Source organism: Dromiciops gliroides, chromosome 1, assembly GCF_019393635.1.
Source record: "Dromiciops gliroides isolate mDroGli1 chromosome 1, mDroGli1.pri, whole genome shotgun sequence".
NCBI lineage: Eukaryota > Metazoa > Chordata > Mammalia > Microbiotheria > Microbiotheriidae > Dromiciops > Dromiciops gliroides.
In genome coordinates, this window is record NC_057861.1 from 525,274,999 (window position 1) to 525,297,266 (window position 22,268).

The window sequence follows — 22,268 nt, forward strand, 5'->3', positions numbered from 1 at the left end:
GAGGCTAAGATGATTCTGAACATGAAGATTTACCCTTCAGCTGCTATAAGTATGTCTCCATATTCCTACCTGCCCAGAATGCTCTCCCTCTCAGAGCTTTCCTTCTCTGGGCTTTAGGCCACTGGAAAAAAAAAAAAAGATCACATTATGCAAATATGACCAGTAAACAAACAGTCACATTTTCCATAAAATGGGTCTGACCATATATGGCCCTATGTCTGGTTTTACCTCGACGTATCTAGCTCAGTGCTTTGAACATAGTGGGTGCTTAATAAATTATTATTTAATTGCCTTTAATAAGTTCTGTAGGAGGGGCAGCTAGGTGGCGCAGTGGATAGAGCACCGGCCCTGGATTCAGGAGTACCTGAGTTCAAATCCGGCCTCAGACACTTAACACTTACTAGCTGTGTGACCCTGGGCACTTAACCCCAATTGCCTCACTAAAAAACAAAACAAACAAACAAAAATAAGTTCTGTAGGAGGTCTCAATTTCAGAAATACCAGGAGAATCCTCTTCCTTACTGTTCCCCCATAAAAAAAAAAGCACAGCTCTCTCATAGAGCAGAGTTCTAGTTTCTATTAAAGCTGAGCTTAAGTACCACCTTCGATATGAGACTTTTCTGTGCCTCCTCTCAATCCCATTACCTTGTATATGTTTTGTATATCTTATATAATGTGGTTGTATAGTACATACACAGACATTTTCTCCTTGCTTCTGGCCAACCATGTAGGAATTTAGGGGCTGAGTCTGTCCATGTGGTGACCCATTGCTAAAGGAACCTGGCATTTTAAGCTGATATGGAAAATCCTGAGTGGTCTTTTGGTCTTTCTCCCACCTCATGGTGACAGTAAGGGTGGGTTTATTAAAAGAAAAAAATAAGTTCCAGCTCAGGTCTTTTTGGCTGTGATTCTCCAGGTGGCAAGATATAATTATAGTGAGAGATGGGAAAGGAAAGAGTCTTTCTCTAGTGTGGTAGGTATCCTATCTCCCTGGCAGCTAATACTAGGGGCTGAAATTAAGAGAACTTATTCCTAGGACCCTAGCAGTCCTTGCCTCTTTTTTGTTTTCTTCCTTTGAAGTCACAAGGTGACCTTGTGAATTCAAAAGATCCAGAGTCAATGGGCTGGTGCCAAGGGAAACTTCTGCATCAAAGTACAGCTACCAAAAAGAAGGATTGACCCAAGCTTAGCTGTTTGATGGAACTGTCATCAGCCAAGGTGAAATGTAATTTGCTAGTAGTGTTGCAAAACTGTTTTATGACTTGATAAGGCTTAAACACTGGCTTACCTACCTCTAACTATAGTTATCAGATAAATTACTGAATTCTGTTCTAATCATTCTATTAATGTGCACTGTTGTCCTTGTATGCTTAAGCATTCATTTTTGTGAGTAGAAATAAATTACCTCTAACATACTAAATTCATACTGTATATTGAGTGCCTTTGTTAATTTTTGGTTTTAGGGAAATGTCTAGATTTGGTTTAAAATTTTTTTCAATTAAAAAAACCTGTTGTTATTGTGGAAATTATTCTGTTCATTTCACTCGGCATCGGTTAATACAAGTCTTCCCAGGTTTCTCTGATGCTCTCTCCCTTCATAATTTCTTAGAACACAACAGTATTCTATTATAGTTGTATACCATAATTTGTTCAGCTATTTCCCATGAGTATCCCCTAAGTTTCTATTTCTTTGCTACTACAAAAAGAGCTATTAAATAAAAAAAAAACCTTATCAGTTCTTTTCCTCTTTCTTTGATATCTTTGGGGTATAGGACTACTAATATCATTACTAGATCAAAGGGGGATACAACTGAATCCCTATACTTGTGAGCCATAATTAGTATTGTCCCTAGGATGCCAGGTGAGGGTTAATAATAATTGAGTACAGGTCAGAGAGCATTCTCCATGGGCCCAACTGAGTATTCTCTTGGGACTAGACATAAATGGACAAGTCATTTCCCTCATATTTAAACTCCTTGAGGGAAGGATCAATTTTACTTTTGTCTTTGTCTCTCCATTGCCTATCAAAATACCTGACACACAGCAGGTGCTTAATAAATAGTTGTTAACATTAATTAGTTAATTGGTGACAGTATCTCTATTCAAGAGAGGGAAAGAATAAATTTATTTCCCAAAGGTATACTCTGGGTCTGGAGGAAAAAAACACACCAAAGAATAAAAGAAGAGCTGGGGAAAGGAAAAATAGGAAGGAGACCTAGAACTTTTATCCTCATATTGTTTGGGATAGATGGAATAGAAGAACATGAAAACCCTAGAAACTGATCTTTACCTTGATTGAAAAACTGTGTGGATGATGGAGCTGGGAAGAGCCATCAAGAAGAGTAAGGAGAGGGGGAGAGGGGGAGAGGGGGAGAGGGGGAGAGGGGGGAGAGGGGGAGAGGGGGAGAGGGGGAGAGGGGGAGAGGGGGAGAGGGGGAGAGGGGGAGAGGGGGAGAGGGGGAGAGAAGTTGCTCTGCTTCTTTTTTCTGTTTTGAATGATGGAGAACAATGGAAAAAAACAAGACTTGGAGCCTGGAGTCTTCAGAGGAGTCTTCAGAGTTGCTCCTTTAAGAGTCTCTTATTTTCTCTTCCATTAGAATATAAGTTCCTTGAACTCAAGGGCCATTTCATTTTTGCATATATAGGTTATCTCAAAAGTCTTAGTGAGGGGCAGCTAGATGGCACAGTGGATAGAGCACCGGCCCTGGAATCAGGAGTACCTGAGTTCAAATCCGGCCTCAGACACTTAACACTTAACTAGCTGTGTGACCCTGGGCAAGTCACTTAACCCCAATTGCCTCACTAAAAAAAACAAAAGTCTTAGTGCAATTTTAAGTTTTAATAACTTCAGCAGTATGAACGCTAGTTACAAAAAATGTCCTCTGGAAATTTAACTATTTAAATTTCTTTTACACTTATTTAGTTTTATGAATTTTGAATTATAATGCTTTTAATTTTAATTTTGACAAGACAGGGCTTCATGTCATTCTGCATTTTGAGTGCAACAGTCTGGATGACACTTTCTCAGACTGGTGGATCAGTAGAGGAGGTTGTCTTGCTTGATGACTTCAGGTCACCTTATCTACTTTTAGTAGATTTTTTTCTTGAGAAGTTATGTTAAAACTATACTGTAGGGGCAGCTAGGTGGTGCAGTGGATAGAGCACTGGCCCTAGAGTCAGGAGTACTGAGTTCAAATCCAGCCTCAGACACTTAATACTTAACTAGCTGTGTGACCCTGGGCAAGGCACTTAACCCCAATTTCCTCACTAAAAAAACAAACAAAAAAACTATACTGCATATACCAGAGCCTTTTTCTTTGGATTATCAGAAGGTCAATATTGTGTAGGGCCCAAATTTAATATATGGAGCATTAATTGGGTGACTCGCCAAAATATTGGGGTCCCAGAAATAATGAGGGACCTCTAGGTTCAAAGCTCTCTCACCTCTGAACTGCCCTTTTAGATATTTCTCCAAGGCCAATAAGAAAGGAGCCTTACAGCTTCTTTTTCACAAAAGGATCAGATTTTATTGCTTGGGAATTAATTAAACAACAAAGGTGAAATTAATTAAAATCAAAGATAAGGAAATAGGGGAAAAGAAATACAGATAAATTCTCCTAACTCTAACCTAAATCTATACAATCCCCAGTTCATTTCCAATTAAGCTAATTCAAAGGAATGCAGGGTTTTTGTGTTCACTCACCACACCTGGGACATCTGCTAGTTTCTGGCACCACCAAAGAGAAAGAGCTGGAGCGAGAGCATTCCAGAAATGACTCAGCCTCCCCTCAGTGAGCATTCAATCTTCCTCTCCCAAAAGGGGAGGTCCTTCAAAAACTGCCTATGGAGAGGTTTCTCCTTCTGACCTCAGTAGCATATGTAATTTCAGGGTGGGCCAGGTGTGGCCCCTCCCAAATGAGTCAGCTAAACTCCAAAATTGTTACCACAATTGCAAATGAAATCCTTTCAGTCACTGAACAGCGACTTATCAAAGTTTTTACAGAGTTCTAAAACTGAGTAGAGAAATGTATAGCACAAAACAGCAGTTATGTTGAAATTTAAAATTTTTTTAATTTAAATTTTTTTTGGTTATGTTGAATTTTAATAAGAAATATATCAATATTTTAAAATTTACAATTATTCTTTCAAAATTGTTTGTGTTTGTAGCATTTATATTTCACTTTTATTAAAACTTTGAACTGCACTAATATTTTTGGGATGTACTTTGTATTCCTAGTGCTTATCACGTGGTAGGGGTTTGTTTATTGATTGATTGTTTTTCTTCTTTAAATGTAACCAACTTGAATATCAAGGGAATCAACTAAAAAAAAGTGAAGGAAAGTGTCCTAGCCATACCAGATCTCAAACCGTATTATAAAACAATAGGAACAGAAGGAAAACAGAAGGAAAGATGAAAACTGGGAGGGGGCCAGGGGAAGCAGATTTACAGCAAATTTTCTGATAAAGATCTCATTTCTCAAATACATAGAGAACTGAGTCAAATTTATAGAAATACAATTCATTCCCCAATTGATAAATGCTAAAATGATATGGACAGGCAGTTTTCAGATGAAGAAATCAAAAATATCTATAATCGTATGAAAAAATGCCCTAGGTCACTATTGATTAGAGAAATGCAAATTAAAACAACTCTGAGGTATCACCATCCAACTATCAGATTGGCTAATGTGAGAGAAAAGAAAAAAGACAAATGTGGGAGGGGATGTAAAAAAATTGGGACATTAAGACACTGTTGGTTTGCCCATCAATTGGGGGATGGCTGAACAAGTTGTGGTATATGAATGTAATGGAATTCTATTGTGCTGTGAGAAACGATGAGCAGGAGGAGTTCAGAGAAACCTGGAAGGACTTACATGAACTGATGATGAGTGAGATGAGCAGAACCAGAAGAACATTGTACACAGTATCATCAACATTGAGTGTTGATCTACTGTGATGGACTATATTCTTCTCACCAATGCAATGGTACAGAAGAGTTCCAGGGGACTCATGATGGAAAGGGATCTCCAAATCCAGAAGAAAAAAAAAAGAACTGTGGAGTGGATGCTGAATGAACCATACTATTTCTTTCAATTTTGGTGCTGTTGTTTTTTTGTTTTGAGGTTTTTCCTCATTGCTCTGATTCTTCTCTTATAACATGACCAATACATAAATATGTTTAATGTTATTATATATATGTATATGTGTGTATATATATATATATATATATATATATATATATATATATATATATATATATATATAACCTATATCAGATTACCTGCTGTCTAGGGGAGGTGGGAGGGAGGGGAGGGAGGGATAAAAATCTGAAATTGGAAAGCTTGTATAAACAAATGTTGAGAACTATCTTTACATGTAACTGGAACAAAAATACTTTTATTTAAAAAAAAAACAATGTTGGTGAAGTTGTGGACTTATCCAACCATTCTGGAGAGCAATTTGGAACTATGCCCAAAGGGCTTTAAAACTGTGCATACCCTTTTGACTCAACGATACCACTATTAGGTCTGTATCCCAAAGAGATTTTAAACAAAAGAAAAAGGATTTATATGCACAAATATGTTTATAGCAGATCTTTTTGTGGTGGCAAAGAATTGAAATTGAGGGGATTCTCATCAATTGAGTAATGGCTGAACAAGTTGTGCTATATGATTGTGATGGAATACTATTGTGCTATATGAGGAGCACAATGGTTTCAGAAAAACTTGGACTTACATGAACTGATGCAAAGTGAAGTGAGCAGAACCAGGAGAACACCATAACAGCAATATTTTTTAATAATCAACTGTGAATGACTTAGCTATTCCCTGCAATACAATGATCTAAGACAATTCTGAAAGACATGATGAAAAATGCTATCCACCACCAGAGAAAGAACTGATGGAGTGTGAATGAAGATCAAAGAATACTATTTTTTTTTAAAGGATGAGGGGTTTCTTGGTTCATGTTTTCTTTCACAACAATACTAATATTGAAATATGTTTTGCATGACTGCACAGATATCAAATTGCTTGCCTTCTCAATGAGGTGGGGAGGAAAGGAGGGAATTTGGAATTCAAAAAAGTTTAAAATGAATGTTAAAATTGTTTTTGCATGGGGCAGCTAGGTGGTGCAGTGGATAGAGCACCGGCCCTGGATTCAGGAGTACCTGAGTTCAAATCCGGCCTCAGACACTTTACACTTACTAGCTGTGTGACCCTGGGCAAGTCACTTAACCCCAATTGCCTCACTAAAAAAAAAATTGTTTTTGCATGTAATTAAAAAAGTAAAAAGTACACCACTCTCTTTTATGGTATTATTACTGTATGTGGAGTAAATGAAGATGGGTCTCATGCAGCCATTTCCAAAGAAAATGTTTAAAAACCCACCCAGGTCTTTTATGTCCTGAGAGCCTCAGACACAAGGGTTACAAGAATTCCCTGTATATCCATGGTGTTTTTAGTGTTGAAAAACACTTTCAAATCTATTATCTCATTTGACTCTTACAACACTCCAGTGAGTTACTTCCATCCCCATTTGAGAGAGAAGAAAATGAGGTCTAGAGAGAGGAGGTAATGACTTGCCTAAAGCCATACTTGGAGTTAGCAAGAAAACCAGGACTACAGCCCATATCTCTAGACTCTAAGCCTACGCTTTCTTCCTATCCATCCCTCTATGATGGCCAATCTAGTTAAGAGGTTACAGCTTGTCTATGACTTTCCCACAAGGGATATCCGTAAAAGGATGCCATACTTCCTGCTCCTTAGTCCAGACAAGCCTGTGAGTGAGTCAGCATCAAATGAGAGTCCTAGTGGATTTACACCTCCTCCCTTCAACTCTATATTCCAGTTTTATGCAATAGGCTCATACCCTCAGAATTGGAAGGTTTTTCAGAGTTCATCTAGTTCTACCCTCTCACTGTATACTTGACTCTATTCCTACCACTTAGTTATTATTCATGGTCAGCTTTGGTTCCACTTGGATCCCTAGGTCCTGTTCTGACAGATTAAAGCATGGCATATTTCCTCAGCTTCTCTCTCTTTTTCCCTGACCAAATATCACCCAATAAGAAATATATCTCTTCAACACCCTCACAAAAAACTAATGGGAATGAGGAGGAACAAGAAATTGAAGTATATAGAGGAGAAAAGATGGATAAAAATCAGGAAAAGTTTGTAAAGGGTGTGAACTCCCCAGTTTTTGACTTTGAGTCCCAAGGGAGAGGGACTCAGGGTCCAATCTTTGATCTGCAAGTGCCTCAGGATTCCCCTGGGACACTCAACCCACCTTCCCCCTACTCTCTTCTCTAGGAACAGGTATGAACTCTTCCCTCCCTCTCCCCCACACAGCCCCATATAGACACACCACTTCCTGCATAGCCTTGCTGAAGCCACTGTCAACTTCCTTCTCTTGCAGAGGAAGTGGAGAGCTGAACCAGGTGCAGCAAGAAGACTCCAGGACGATGGTGAGCTCTTCTTGGCAAGTCTGGTATCTTCAGCATCCCTCCTCAGACCTTACAGGACATGACTATCCCCTACAATCCTCAGGCCCCAGCCTTCATTCACCTTCCCACTAGCCTTCCTCTCTAACACCCCCCACCCATCTCTTCTCTCCCTGAATGATACAAGGGCTCTCCACCCAATCTCTGCTCCATCCTGCAGCCTCCTCCTCTTTCCCCCCAAGCCCTCTCCTCCTCACTCCCACATCCTCTCCCCACAGCAGGACAAAGAATATGTGGGCTTTGCAGCCCTGCCCAGTCAGCTGCACAGAAAGTCCGTGAAGAAAGGATTTGATTTCACCCTCATGGTGGCAGGTGAGGAGTCTGGGGGTGGAAAACTACTCTCTGTCAGGTCCAGCGGGCAAGGGGTAGGGAGGCACTTCTATTCTCTCTGTCTCTGACCAGCCCCATTGATCCCATTAGGGGAGTCAGGCCTGGGGAAGTCAACACTTATCAACAGCCTCTTCCTTACCGACCTCTACAAGGACCGACTGATACCTGATGCCAGTGGTGAGTGAAGGGCCCCTGGCTGGAATGTGATGTTCTTCCTCCCTGGCTTCTCAGTCTCCCTCAGGCTGGTTCCTTCCTTGATTCCCCAGCCTGTCTTAGCAAGCTCTCCAGCTCTCTGGTCACAGGTTGGTTGTCCTGTAGTGGTCAGGCTAGAGTGGGAGACAGACTAAGAAATCCAGTCATACTTCGGCCTTGACACACTGGTCATTCCTAGTTCTCTTCTCCCTTAGCCTTTCCTCTTCCCTAGGAGGGAACTCTCACCGTGCCAAGTCACAGTCCCTTTCCTCTCTTCAGACTTTCCTGCCACTATCTCTCTTCCCTCCCTTCCTTTTTCCTTTCTGGGATCTTCCCTCGACCCCTGTCCTGCTCCGGTACAGCTCGCCTGAGCCAGACCCTGACCATTGAGCGCAGGGGTGTGGAGATTGAAGAGGAAGGAATCAAAGTCAAGCTCACAGTGGTGGACACCCCTGGCTTTGGCGATGCAGTGGACAATGGGGACTGGTGAGTCTGGGAGACAGAGAGCATGGGCCACAGGGAGAAGGCTCTGCCTCACTGCAGGTGGATCAACATTGAAGGTGATTAATAATAATTAATCCAATTAGACTGTTTTGCTTCAGCCTGAGAAGGGGAGTGGGCCTAAAGCACAGGCTCTCAGGGAAAGGAAAAATTGCAAAGGAAGAAGCTAAATGAGAGTCAGTTTTCCAATCCTTAAGCTGGGGACTGGTATCCAAGGATCTTGACAGATTTCAGGGAGTCTGTGAACTTGGATGGGGGGGTGGGGGCTGGATCACATCTTCATTTTAATATAATTGATTTCCTTTGTAAGCTTGTAGATTTTATTTGATGCATTTAAAAATATCACGGGGTGGGGTGGGGGGTGGACAGCTAGGTGGTACAGTGGATAAAGCACCCACCCTGGATTCAGGAGGATCTGAGTTCAAATCCAACCTCAGACACTTGACACTTACTAGCTGTGTGATCCTGGGCAAGTCACTTAACCCTTGTTGCCCTGAAAAAAAATCATTCTGAAAAGAGGTCCATGGGCTTCACCACAATGCCAAAGGTATAGAAGACATAAAAAGGGCTTGGGGGTAACCAGGGGGTGCATGGCAACAGGAGAACAAAGGGGAAGAAGGTTAGGGCCAGGGGCCTGGGAGGGGGAAGCCATGGAGAGGAGATTGGGAGCTTGGTTCAGGCTCATCTCCCGTTGTTGTCTTCCCCTGGGTTTTCCTGACCTAGGAGCCCTAAATGGAAGATAGAGTTGTCAACCAGGAGCTGCTGATCTGGAGACAAGCTGGCTTGGGAATACGGGGATGGCAGGAAAGGATCCTCCATGTCCAACTACAAAAAGAAATTGTTGGTCAGGACCACCAGAGACTGTGTGGTTACTCTGGACTTCCTGGTGGAGTAGGTGGGAAAGGAATAGAGAGCAATCCTCTAGAAATCTGAGGAGCTCTGGGTGAACTCAGCCCCTTTGACACACACACACACACACACACACACACACACACACACACACACACACACACACACATGCACACAGACCACTTCCAGTGCTGAAACTTGACTGGAAGGAACATCAAGGACCAATCCAATCAATCTTTCCAAGGCTCTCCAGTGATTCTGGTGGTCTCCTGTTCTAGGGTCAGATGTGCTAGCTGTTGGCAAACCTTGTTTCCATTTACATCCCACCCCCTATTTCAGAACTCCTTGGAAAAAGAGAATATACACATACTAGCTGTGTGTCTCTGAGCAAATCACTTAACTTCTTTCGGCCTCAGTTGCCTCATCTGTAGAATGGGGATAATAATAGCTCCTGCCTCCCAGGGTTGCTGTGAGGATCAAATGATAGAATATTTGTAAGTCCCTTTGCAGACCTTAAAGCAGCCATAGAAATGCTAGTTCATCTTCAGGTGCTAATCCTTCTGAGCTCAGGCTCCCGGTCCCCCTCCTCTATAGCTGTCTTCTTCCTCTGGCCTCATCTTCTTTCCCCTCTGCCTGAGTTTGACACATATGTACAGGACTTAATCATCCTTGCTGGTCCAGTAGATTCAGTCTGGGGTGAGGGAGCATCACCAGCTTCCTATCACAGCCTTGCTGGGCTCCCTAATTTTCTTGCTTCTGCTCCAGAACCTGAGGTTTTTCTCCCCTACCGGCCCCCCTACCCCCACCCCTGCTACTTCCTAGCTGGATGCCGGTGGTTCGATTCATCGAGGAGCAGTTTGAACAGTATCTGAGGGACGAGAGTGGCCTGAACAGGAAGAATATCCAGGACTCGAGGGTTCATTGCTGCCTCTACTTCATCTCTCCCTTTGGTCGGGGGTAAGGCGAAGGGAGAAGACCCTACAGCCCTAAGGGTAGAAATGGGAGATGGGCCAATGCAGTTTCTGGCCAGAAAGTGATCCCACCCAGGCTGAAGAGGGAGGCTGCCTTAGAGAGACTCTTCAGTCACTCTGAGATCGAGTCAGGATGCTAAACGTTTAACAACTGATTCTCTCTCTCAAAAAAAGGGGCAGGGCAGTGGATAGAGCACCAGCCCTGGATTCAGGAGGACCTGAGTTCAAATCCTACCTCAGACACTTGATACCTACTAGCTGTGTGACCCTGGGCAAGTCACTTAACCCCAATTGCCTCACCTCCCCCCCCAAAAAAGGCAGGTAGGAATGGGGTGCACTTTTAGGTTTAATCTACGTTAATGACATTTCTCCATCACCTTCTTGAGTCTACAAATGAATAAAATAATGTCAAGCCCTGATAATGAAATAGCCTTTGCTGATTTCCGAAGTGTAAATGTTCACATTAAACATTTAACAGGGTAGCCTATACAAGCTGACTTCTGCATACCACTGGATGTTGGGCAATATAGTATATTGGAAAGAATTAAAAAACATGGAATGTCAGAATTAACTGGGACCTCAGAGATCACTAACCTAATCCTCTAGCTTAACCCGTTAGGAAACAGGTGAGCCTAGAACTAGAAGTCAGGAGAATTGGGTTCTAGTTCTGGGTCTGTCATTAATTTGCTAGGTGACCATAGGTAGATCAGGGTTCCTCTCTGGAACTGTCTCCTCCCATGTAAAATGAGAAGACTAGACTTTATCAATCTGGAGGTGCATAGGGTCACTTTTTTTCTTTTTTTTAAAGTGAGGCAATTGGGGTTAAGTGACTTGCCCGGGGTCACACAGCTAGTAAGTGTTAAGTGTCTGAGGCCGGATTTGAACTCAAGTACTCCTGACTCCAGGACCAGTGCTCTATCCACTGCGCCACCTAGCTGCCCGAATAGGGTCATCTAATCTGCCTCATCTGACTCTGAACCCCTCCCCCAACTAGGAAGTCTGAATGAATTCAATCAGGGATACTGAGGCAATTTCTCAACTGGGTAGGTTGGATTAGATATCCTCTAAGCCCCTCCCCACCTAGTTTCTATGATCTGATTCTCACTTCAGGCAGAGATGAGTCTTGGGAATGGAAGAGGAAAAAGTTTTCGCTCAGGAAAGGGATAGGGGTAGAGGAAGTAGGGGAAGGGCAATAAGACCTTGGGGGGAGGGGGTTGGAGGGGTGGGGGTAGAAGTCTAGACCTTGACTGCCTTTTTGGCTCAGGCTCCGTCCTCTAGATGTAGCATTCCTCCGGGCTGTGCATGAGAAGGTCAACATTGTCCCTGTCATCGGGAAAGCTGATGCCCTGACTCCTAAGGAAACTCAGGTTCTCAAGCAGAAGGTATGTTTGGGGAGGGCAGTTGTGTGCTGAGGAGGACTTTAACCTCCGACCTCTTTCCTTGGCCCTAACAGATGCCAAAGTTAAGCTAACATTTTCCCCCATCTCTAATAACGCCTCTCTTCACTTGTACTGACTTTTTCTTTTTCTTTTTTTCAAGAAAAGATTTAAGCTTAAGAATGAATTTCCTGATAGGGAGGGGGTATTTAGGCTCTAAAAAGATTTCCCAAAGGACCTTGTGGGCTCTTCTGCCCAGGAGACTTTAAAATCCGGATTGAAAAACATCATCCAGTAGGGTGATTTGGGAAGGCCGGCTTGAAAGCAGATGGGTTTTCTTAATGAGAACAATGTCATAGATTGAGACTTGGAATCTGCCTCAGGCACTTAGCTGTGATACTTGGGGCTAATCACATACCTTGGGGCCTTAGTTGACTATATGTAAAATCTGAATCAAAACACCTGGGTTACTGAGGAGGATGAGGAAAACCCTTTGTAAAGGAGAGCTTTGTTAGGGTGACCACAATGCTTCCTCGGGTTTGTCCTCTGTATTCTCTCTCTGGTGTATTTCCTCTTTTCTACCAGATCCGGGAGCAGCTGCAGGAACAGGAGATCAACATTTACCAGTTTCCAGACTGTGATTCAGATGAGGATGAAGACTTTAAGAAACAGGATGCTGAGATGAAAGTGAGGGCCAAGAGGGTGGAGGCTTTTAGGAGACCAAGAATCAGTTGACCAGTGTCAGAGAAGAGGAAGTGGAGGAAGGCAAGGGAGAAGAATGGGAGCTGTGAGTAAGGTGAGACCTCTGACTGTGTTGTCTGACCTTTGCCCTCCCTCAGGAGAGCATCCCCTTTGCTGTGATTGGCTCCAGTACCGTGGTGAAGGATGGTGCCACTAGGCCAGTGAGGGGTCGGCTCTACCCCTGGGGAACAGCCGAAGGTAAGCAGAGCTGGGGGAAAGGTTGAGGATGCAGTAAGAGATGAGGCTTTCTTTCTTTTTTTTTTTTGGCAGGGCAATGGGGGTTAAGCGACTTGCCCAGGGTCACACAGCTAGTAATTGTCAAGTGTCTGAGGCTGGATTTGAACTCAGGTTCTCCTGAATCCAGGGCTGGTGCTTTATCCACTGTGCCACCTAGCTGCCCCCGAGATGAGGCTTTCTAGCCTGGGCCCTCACAGTCTCTAACAGGGGATGTTATACTGATCATGGCTGCTTAACCTACCCAGTGCAATGATTGACAGGCCAGGCCAGAGGGATAGCCGGGGCATAGTCAAAGGTGAAAGAGGGAGAAGTCCTGTATTAGGTTATTGAATGAATGAATGTATGAGCACTTATTAAGCTCATTTACTATATGTCATGACCTTGGACATCACTTCATCTTTCTGAGCCTCAGCTTCCTTGTCTCTATGTAGGGAAGGCAGTTCCCCTTTCCCATCACAGTTGATAAGGTCACAGAAATCAAAGACTGAAATCATATGTTATTGAGGAGGTATTTAATGAACCATAGCATTTGTCTTCTCCTACATCAAACATCATAAGAGTTTGGCCAAATGATCTCTGAGGTACCTTTCATCTCTGACATTCTATGATTCTAAACAGTTTTCCATTGATTCCCTTATTTCCAAATGTGGTCATGACACCCCCCCTCCTGTTTTTGGTCCCTTTCCCACCCTTTCCCCTTCGTATCCTGCCAGTGGAAAATCCTCATCACTGTGACTTCCTCAACCTGAGACGAATGCTAGTACAGACCCACTTACAGGACCTGAAGGAGGTGACCCACGACTTGCTCTATGAAGGCTATCGGGCCCGTTGTCTTCAGAGCCTGGCCCGTCCTGGGGCCCGGGAACGTGCCAGTCGAAGGTGAAGGAGGCCTCTAAGGCCGCATAAACACTTCCCCGATCCTGGATTCGAGGTGGGGCAAAGGAGGGTGGTATGTGAGTGGCTGGTGTCGGTAATGATGGTAGTGGTGATGGAGGGGGGGTTATCTATTGATAAGTTCCAAGCCAGTGCCCAGTCTCTTCCTTTCTCCTCCCTGCCTCCAGCAAGTTGTCTCGACAGAGTGCCACTGAAATACCCCTCCCCATGCTGCCCCTGGCAGAGACGGAGAAACTTATCAGGGAAAAGGATGAGGAGGTGAGTGCCTTTGGCCTCCTCAACCAGCCCCAGAAGGGAGCTGGCTTCCCACCCGGTCCCCTCAGCTGGCCGGGAGAGTCCTATCTCCCAGCCAGTTGAGTTTCCCCACCATCTTCCCCTTGCAGCTGCGCCGGATGCAGGAGATGCTGGAGAAGATGCAGGCCCAGATGCAGCAGAGCCAGGGAGAACAGTCGGATGTCCTTTGAACCTGCAGTCTTCCTCTTACTCACTCCCCTTCTACACCCCCAGGGAGCTGCCTCTAGCCCTGCCTCTTCTCCCCTAGTCTTCGAGGACCCATCGCTCAGCACTCACCTCCCAAAACATGCCTGGCTGAACTCTAACTCTAACTGAGCTAAGGGTTCTTATCCCACTGAGGCTCATCTCCTTCTCCGTGCATATTTGGGAGTCCTACTGACCTCCCTCCTCCCCCCATCTCCCATTCCCAGATGTCTCCTATTCCATCTGATCTTGTGCAACATGAACCCCTTCTCCATTTACTTCTGCTCCTTGTTCAGTCAGTTGTCTCTGTTGAGGCTGCTCCAAGACAGAGTCGATCTTGTTCTTCACAACAAGCACTTATTAAGCACATACTATGTACCCAAACGTCTTGAAATAAAAGTTGATTTCCCTTAGGGTCCTTGCTCTGTATATTGCTGAGGGAGGTGGGAAGAATGGTCTGGTGTTGGGGCTGGGCAGGGGAGGAAGAGGAGTGACAGGGAAAGGAGAATTGCGAAAGGTGTTCCGGGGCTGGGGAAATACTTGCTTAATGTTTGAGCCAAGAAGGGAGAATAGCAACAATCAAACAGAATGCTTCCCTATAAGACTGGAGGGGCCCAACCCTGCTGCATGCCAGACTGGAATAGGGAGGGGGTGGGGACCCTGTCTCTGGCAGTCTGGGAGGACAAAAGGGAGTGGCTGGGACTGGGGAAACAAGATAGCCAGGTCCCTTCAGAAGCCTAATGGAGTTATAGCTCTTAGCTACCTTCAGACTAAAGTGCCAGAGTGGGAGGGAGTGAGGGAGGGGGAGGGAGAGCTGTGAAAGGCAGCGCTGGGCCCCACCCCCACCCCAGACTGAATCTTGATAACAATCCATCCCTGGGCTAGCCTGAGCTACAGATAGATCATCCCCAAGCATCATACTGCAGCCTCCAGTAACATACCTTCCCTCTTCCATTTACACTCATCTCCTCTCTCTCTCTCTCTCTCTCTCTCTCTCTCTCTCTCTCTCTCTCTCTCTCACACACACACACACACACACACACACACACACACACACACACACACACACACACAACACAAGTACTTCCCTACTCACATGCTGTGTGAGCTCTCCATGCACATAAACACTCTTCCCAAGCATATACTTCCTACAATCATGTACACATATACTCAGTGTGTATATGTATGTGTGAATATGTGTCTGAATATATATGTGTGTATATATGTATGTGTGTATGCGTACTCCTCCCAAATATATAAAACATAAATATATACATTGCCCTGCAACATGCCCCTATAATATATGTTTACTCCTCCCATTCCTTTTTAGATATGTATGTATGCCTCTCTTCTACATACACATCCATTCTTGCTACACACACGAACTTCCTCTCCTCACACATAAACTCTCCATAAACACCCCCCCCATATACACACATTTCCTTCCTCAGATATACATGCCCTTCATGTATCTAGACCATGAACACAACCTCCACTGTGCACAAACATTTCCCTCATACGGACATAAGGTCGTAAGATCATAGATTCAGACCTAGAAAAGATATTAAAAGTCCCATTCAGCTCCCTCATTTTAGTAATGAGGACACTGAGATCCAGAGAGGAGAAGGGACTTCCTTGTACGGCCTTGAGTAAGTCATTGGTAGTAGTGTTGTGTAGTAGATGAGGAACTTAAACCTTGGGTAGGGAAAACTGGATTCAAATCCTGCCTGAGGGCTGCTAGGTGGTACAGTGGATAAAGTACCGGCCCTGGATTCAGGAGAACCTGAGTTCAAATCCAGCCTCAGACACATGACACTTACTAGTTGTGTGACCCTGGGCAAGTCACTTAACCCTCATTGCCCTGGAAAGAAAAACAAATAAAAAACAAAAACGAATCCTGCCTGAGACACTGTGATGGGACCCTGAGCAAGTCAGGAACTTCTGTGTCCCTCAGTTTCCCCATCTGTAAAATGAGAGCGGTTGTACTTGGTAGTGTCTAAGTTTCCTTCCAGCTCTATCATCCTATGAGTGCAAGCAAACCTTCCCTCCTTTCCTACTCACTGCTCTGTGCGTCCCTTTTTGTGCCCAAAATGTCCCTGTCTGAATGAAGTTAGAGTACTCCAAGGTCTACTGTATGAAGCTATAGAGGAAGAGGAGGGAGGAGACCATGACCTGATTGTAGATCCCCTTCTTGTTACTCCAGGCCCCAGCCCTGCCCTCGAAGGAATCCAACCAGAGCCCTTCCACAAAAGCCTTTCTAGAAGGGTTTCCTCCCATAAGCAGGTTTCCAGAGGTGTTTTTTTCAGTCCTAATCCCCTGTTCTCCAGGTGAAAATAAAGACACCCCACCTTCCCCTCAACCCTCCTCCTCAGAAAGATACAGAGGGGAATCGCCAATAAGAAACACAAGTTCATCTTTATTTGGGGAATAAAGGGGTTTGGATCCAGAGGAGCTCAATGCTCCCCATTCCAGGGACCAAAGGAAGGAAGGTTGAAGTTCTGGAGGCTTCTCTACTCCTGGTCCTTGGCATCTCCATGGGTGATGACATAGCAGATATTCTTATAGTCCACATTGCCACCTACATCTGGGGGGAAGGCTGCCCACATGTTCTTGATCTGGAGGAGAGACAGGATAAATCAGATAGAAGGGCTCATCTCCCACAGGAGCCTTCCTTTCCTCTCTCTTTCCCTCTTCCTTCTCCTCAACTTTCTCCCTCCAAAAAACTCACCTCTTCCTGAGAGAATCGGTCACACTGGGTGGTGAGCAGCTCCTCCAGACTGGGGAAGAAAGAGGATCATAGGGAATATATCAGTTTATTTTAGAAAACAGCAGCTACCTCCCAACCCCCAAAAGAAAGAGAGAGGCAGGGGAAGTCATAGATGGAAAGAGCTGGGGCTAGAAATTGGGGGCAGGGAATAAAGAGAGGGCATGGGACCTTAGAGACAGGGAGAGGGCTGCCCATAAACAGATCAATAAGCCACTACTCACAACTGCTTCTTGATGGATCCCTTCCCCTCAGGGTCCAGGACTTTGAAGGCTCCAGTGATCACATCTTCTGGATCAGCACCTGGGGACGGAGAAGGATGGAAGCTAAGTTCCCACATTTTGGGGGGAGGCTGTGTCTCTGGGGAGGACAGAATCCCGGAGCCCCAAGGTGAGTCAGGTAAGAGGAGTGGTACGTATACCCAAGACATTTAAACCTACCCTTTAATTTCTCTCCAAACATGGTCAAGAAGACAGTGAAGTTGATGGGTCCACTGGCCTCCTTCATCATAGCATCCAATTCCTCATTCTTCACATTCAGTCGACCTATGGGGTAGGATGGGGAAGATGGAGAGGGGATAGGTTTCAAATTGTGCTCCTGGGAAAGGCAGACTAATAGGGTGTGCAGGGGGGAAGCTGATTGGAGGAATGAGACAGGCAATAGGATTCTGGGAGGGGGATTAAGGTGGAAGGGGCCAGGAATGGGTACAATGGAAACTGAATTAGGAGTCTGGAGACCTGGGTATGAAGCCTACCACTACCACTAAATGGTTGTGCAATCTTGGGCAAATCACTGCCTTTGTCTCTTCCTCTGGAAAATGGGGAGATTGGACTAAATAATGTTCCTTCCAACTTTAATTAATGTTCCTATTTTCTTTCTTTCTTTTTTTTTTTTTGCAGGGCAATGGGGGTTAAGTGACTTGCCCAGGGTCACACAGCTAGTAAGTGTCAAGTGTCTGAGGCCGGATTTGAACTCAGGTACTCCTGAATCCAGGGCCGGTGCCTTATCCACTGCGCCACCTAGCTGCCCCCAATGTTTCTATTTTCTTAGACTCTATGAGAAGCTAAGACAGAAGAGCTAAGTCACCAAAGTATTGACAGAAAACAATGGCTACCAGAGGCTAAGATAGGGAAGGCTAAGACTCCTGGGCAGGAGGGGGGGGGTGTATCCCAGAATGGGAACAATATTTGACCGGAACCTAAGGGCTATGGGGCAGAGGTCCTCTTACCCATGGCTGCAAAGGTGTCCCTTAGGTCTTCCTTGTCAATGATGCCATCTCGATTTTGGTCAATGACGGTGAAAGCCTAGGAAGGGAAGGGATTATTGAGGAACAGGAAGAGAGGGTATTGGGGTTCTACTCTTCTTTCTCATTCATACTACTCAATTCTTTTAAACTCTTTTCCTCAGGCCCCCAGCATCATACTCTTTGTTCCTCCCTCCACCCCCAGCTGTTCCTTTGCTAAGTCAGCCCTGGGATGGAAGGAATTCTCCATCTCCCTTTCCCTCCCTTCACCCCTACCCCCACTCTGGGACAGGTGCACATTCCAGGGAGGGGCAGGGAAAGGAGGGAGAAGAACCCAGCGTTGGAAGAAATCATGTTGATTGACAAGCAGGGGCCTGGGGCACCTGGCTTCACGGGGCAGCCTGGCATCAGGACTCCTTACTTTCTCATCACCTTCCCTCATCCCTCTTCCCAATGCTTCTGCTCCCCTCCTCCTTACCTCCTTAAACTCCTGGATTTGTGTTTGGTCAAACATGGAGAAGACATTGGAGCCACCACCCTCTACTGCCCTTCTCTTGGCCTTCTTGGGTGCCTGAGGAGAGAGGAGATGGGCAAAGGAGAGGAGAAGGGTCAGATGCCTGGGACCCACAGGCTAGCAAGACCTAGTGAAAAATCACTGGAGAATCAGCAACCATAGAATAGTAGGGAGGAGAAGACAGGCTAAAGTCCTCAGGGCAGGAGGTGGTAGCTTGTGGGGGTCAGGAGCAGAATGACTGAGGCTCTTTGGGCTGATTTCAAGGACTCCTACCCCTTCCACGTGCCCCTTGCTTATTTGTGGTCTTTGTTACACCCTCATCATGACCCCAATCTCTAGGGCATGGTGGTGGGAGAGAGAGAGAGAGAGAGAGAGAGAGAGAGATTGAGCACAAGCGCGAGCATGAGCGCTAGTGGTGGTAGTGGTGATGATGGGAAATCTGTAAGGAACATGCTACAGGCAGGAGAGTAGAGTAACTACTATTGGCCTGGGGCCAATACTCTGCCCCACCATCTCCCTCTCTCACTAGCTCTCTGTCTGTCTCTCCTGACTTTTCTTATACAGAACTCTCTCCCTTTAGTTGGACAGATAGACTTATCAGTTACCTCTGTGTGACTTAAAGCTGGGTGATCTGTGAATCTGACTGGTGTAGGGCCAGATCAAGGCACAACATGGGGAGAAAGGTTCAGTTAACAACAGTAAAGTCAGACCATGGTTATTAGTCTCCTTGTCTTTGTTACCAGGGTATCATGAAATGTCCCTCCTACCCCAGTATGTGATAGACTGAATTCTGTGGGTAGTCTGGCATCACTGAAGATTTGGGAGGAGGAAGAGGCCTGGGTCAGAGCTGTACTTCAGGGACGTGTGTGTGTGTGTGTGTGTGTGTGTGTGTGTGTGTGTGTGTGTGTGTAGGGGAAGTGCAGTGAGGATTTCATGACAGTTGCTTGGAGTAACATTTGACTAAGGTCTTTCTTGGTTCCTAGAATAACTCTCTGTGAATAACTCTCTGTTGTCTTACAATAGTGGAGGTGGAAGTAAGGAGGGAACTGCCAATGATATCCTGTATCCCTATCTTGCAGTAATACTGATGGGGTTTTCTTTCTGGCCTAGAAGTTAGACTTGGAAGAGGTCAACCTCTCTGACCCTATGTACCCTGAGGTCAAGTTGGCAGGTCCCAATCCTTTAAAGCAAATGCTCTCTTGCTATTTATAGCTCCATGATCCTCTACTCTCAAGGTAATATTAGGGGAGGGGGGTGGGAGGGGATTTCTTCTAGGTGTTACTGTGGCAATTCCTGGAATCATTTTAAGCAACGCTATTCTTGAGATAACACTGACAGTTACGAGAGTATAGTACACTTCCCAGTACAAGAGCAAGGGGATGGTATATGGGCAGACATTTCTCGTAGTCCTTTTGGGTGGGGCTAGTGGGGGGTGAAAGTGAGGGGTGCTTCATCTGGTCTGTTTTTATAGGTCTTTCTCCATCACACCGAGTTCTAGTGTCTACTCCACCGTTCACTAGCTATGGAACCTTAAGCCATGCTCCTTTGAGCTTCAGTTTCTCTGTCCGTAAAGTGAAGGGGTTGGACCAGGTGATCCCAAAGGCTATTTCTACCTTTAACATTTTGATACTTCATCATGTTAGAGGCATTCCCCTCTTTGTTACTGACATATTTTCCTAGGAGGTTAAACTTTTCTCTCTTGATCTCCACGCAACTATCCTCTTAGCTATCTCACTTCTTCAAATAACATTCCTGCCCCACCCCCAGAAGTTGTCCTCTACTTTAACAGATCTGGGGGTCAGCATCTGGAGGTCCAAGGGTGGGGAGGGGGAAAGAGAACTCACTTACCATATCTCGTCTCTAAGGGGTTGGGTGACGGCTCTGGTGGGACGATGGAAGGAATCGGAACAGAGTGACAAGGCTTGGACAATTCCTCTGAGGTTATATACCCCACCCGGGGGAGCCCTTAACATACCAGGGTAACCTTAGCCGAGTCTTAGAGTTGGGAAGGGGAGGGGCTGGGTAGAAAAGGATCCAGGGGCCAATGTGGGGGAGGGATGAAGGGGGGGAACAGATGGCTACCCAAGATACCGAAATAGCTCTAGCTCACAGGCCTCTCCTTTCTTGGAGAAGTGAGGAGGAGGGAAGCAACTGGAGATGGAGGGAGATCTTAGGGATAGTACTAACTCAGGCATGGCCTTCGTGGAGGACGGGTGTACCAGTGGGGGGGTGGGGCGGCAGAATGTGGGTGTGGCAGATGAAGTTAGGATGGGATGTTTTTACATTCCCAGGAGGCACAAAGATTCAGGGGGACTAGAATGGGGAAGGAATGAGAAATCTGGGAAATCACTGGCTTCTTGGGCAGTAAAGAAGATACAAAAATGAATAAGACATATGCCCTTTCTCAAGGCATCCAGAGGGAAGCAAAACATTTTCATAACAAGGATGAGCTAACAATACCAGGAAGTTATGCTAGGTACCACATGCATGTTCCCAACAGTAAACTAAGTTGAAATTCAGAGGAAGATCATTGTTGGATGGGGTGATCTGAGAAGACTCCATAGGAGAGGTAGAATTTAATCTGGGATTTTACAGATAGATACAAATTAGAGCGATGGGGAAAGGGCATTGTAAACTGGGAGACCAACATTGGCAAAGAGGCCAAAATTTGAACATGTGAGGATTCTTAGCTGTAGGGGTAGCCAGTGGCATAGTGCCCTGGGTTTGAAGTCAGGAAGACCTGAGCTAAAATTTGGCTTTAGACACTTAGCTGTGTGACAAATCACTTAATCTCTCCCTGCCTCAGTTTCCTCATATGTAAAGTGAGGATAATAATAGCACCTGCCTCTCAGGGATGTTTTTGAGGATTAAATGAGATGGTATTTGTAAAGCACCTGGTACATCAGAAGTGATTAATAGGGGGCAGCTAGGTGGCACAGTGGATAAAACACTGGCCCTGGATTCAGGAGGACCTGAGTTCAAATCCAGCCTCAGACACTTGACACTTACTAGCTGTGTGACCCTGGGCAAGTCACTTAAACCCAATTGCCTCACCAAAAAAAAAAAAAATGGAAGTGATTAATAAATGCTTAGTCCCTTCCCTTTCTTCAGAGGATTGGGGATAGTTAGGCTAGAAAGGGAGGTTGGGCCTAAAATATTGAGGGCCTTGAAAGGCTGAGTTTAGACTTGATCCTATGGGAAATGGAGATCTATTTTTTCAGAGGCAATGGGGTTAAGTGACTTGCCCAGGCTCACGAAGCTAGTTTTTTGTTTGTTTTTTTTTGGTGAAGCAATTGGGGTTAAGTGACTTGCTTAGGGTCACACAGCTAGTAAGTGTTAAGTGTCTGAGGCTGGCTTTGAACTCAGGTCCTCCTGAATCTAGGGCCAGTGCTCTATCCACTGCGCCACCTAGCTGCCCCTCACGAAGCTAGTAAGGTTCTGAAGCTGGAGTTGAACTCAAGTCCTCCTGACTCCAGAGTCATTTTGCCACCTAGCTGCCCCATAGTAAGGATCTATTGAAAGTTTATGAGCAAGAGAGGGGCATGATATTCAAAGCTGTTTTGACAAATAGTTTTGAAATAGTTCTGCCTTAGGTAGAGGAAAGGAGATCTGCAGGAAAGGGCACAGTCTGAGGAAATGGCCAGGCTTGAACTCCCAAAGGAAGGAAATGGCCAGGCA

The 22,268-nt window shown here is 45.2% G+C and overlaps 2 protein-coding genes across 2 annotated transcripts; one reads left to right on the forward strand and one right to left on the reverse strand.

Moving 5' to 3' along the window:
* Positions 1-1,179: 1,179 nt before the first annotated feature.
* Positions 1,180-14,475, forward strand: SEPTIN1 (septin 1). The gene is made up of 12 exons (XM_043974782.1): positions 1,180-1,218; positions 7,350-7,465; positions 7,720-7,813; positions 7,922-8,008; positions 8,386-8,509; positions 10,196-10,330; positions 11,609-11,726; positions 12,306-12,407; positions 12,560-12,659; positions 13,412-13,577; positions 13,760-13,850; positions 13,976-14,475. Exons 2-12 carry the CDS (start codon positions 7,463-7,465, stop codon positions 14,054-14,056), a joined length of 1,101 nt encoding a protein of 366 aa, XP_043830717.1. The 5' UTR covers positions 1,180-1,218; positions 7,350-7,462; the 3' UTR covers positions 14,057-14,475.
* Positions 14,476-16,465: 1,990 nt separating this feature from the next.
* Positions 16,466-20,594, reverse strand: MYLPF (myosin light chain, phosphorylatable, fast skeletal muscle). Its single transcript, XM_043975663.1, has 7 exons — positions 20,439-20,594; positions 18,555-18,647; positions 18,062-18,137; positions 17,274-17,378; positions 17,058-17,136; positions 16,798-16,846; positions 16,466-16,684 (listed from the first exon to the last, which is right to left on the reverse strand). Exons 1-7 carry the CDS (start codon positions 20,439-20,441, stop codon positions 16,580-16,582), a joined length of 510 nt encoding a protein of 169 aa, XP_043831598.1. The 5' UTR covers positions 20,442-20,594; the 3' UTR covers positions 16,466-16,579.
* Between the last annotated feature and the right edge of the window lie 1,674 nt (positions 20,595-22,268).

Excerpts from the sequence above, each read along its gene's own strand:
- MYLPF (XM_043975663.1), bottom strand. Across the intron at positions 18,138-18,554 it reads AAATCCAGGAGTTTAAGGAG|GCTTTCACCGTCATTGACCA; the intron begins GTAAGGAGGAGG and ends TTCCCTTCCTAG. Across the intron at positions 16,685-16,797 it reads ACCGATTCTCTCAGGAAGAG|ATCAAGAACATGTGGGCAGC; the intron begins GTGAGTTTTTTG and ends TCTCTCCTCCAG.
- SEPTIN1 (XM_043974782.1), top strand. Across the intron at positions 12,660-13,411 it reads CCCCTGGGGAACAGCCGAAG|TGGAAAATCCTCATCACTGT; the intron begins GTAAGCAGAGCT and ends GTATCCTGCCAG. Across the intron at positions 13,851-13,975 it reads TCAGGGAAAAGGATGAGGAG|CTGCGCCGGATGCAGGAGAT; the intron begins GTGAGTGCCTTT and ends TTCCCCTTGCAG.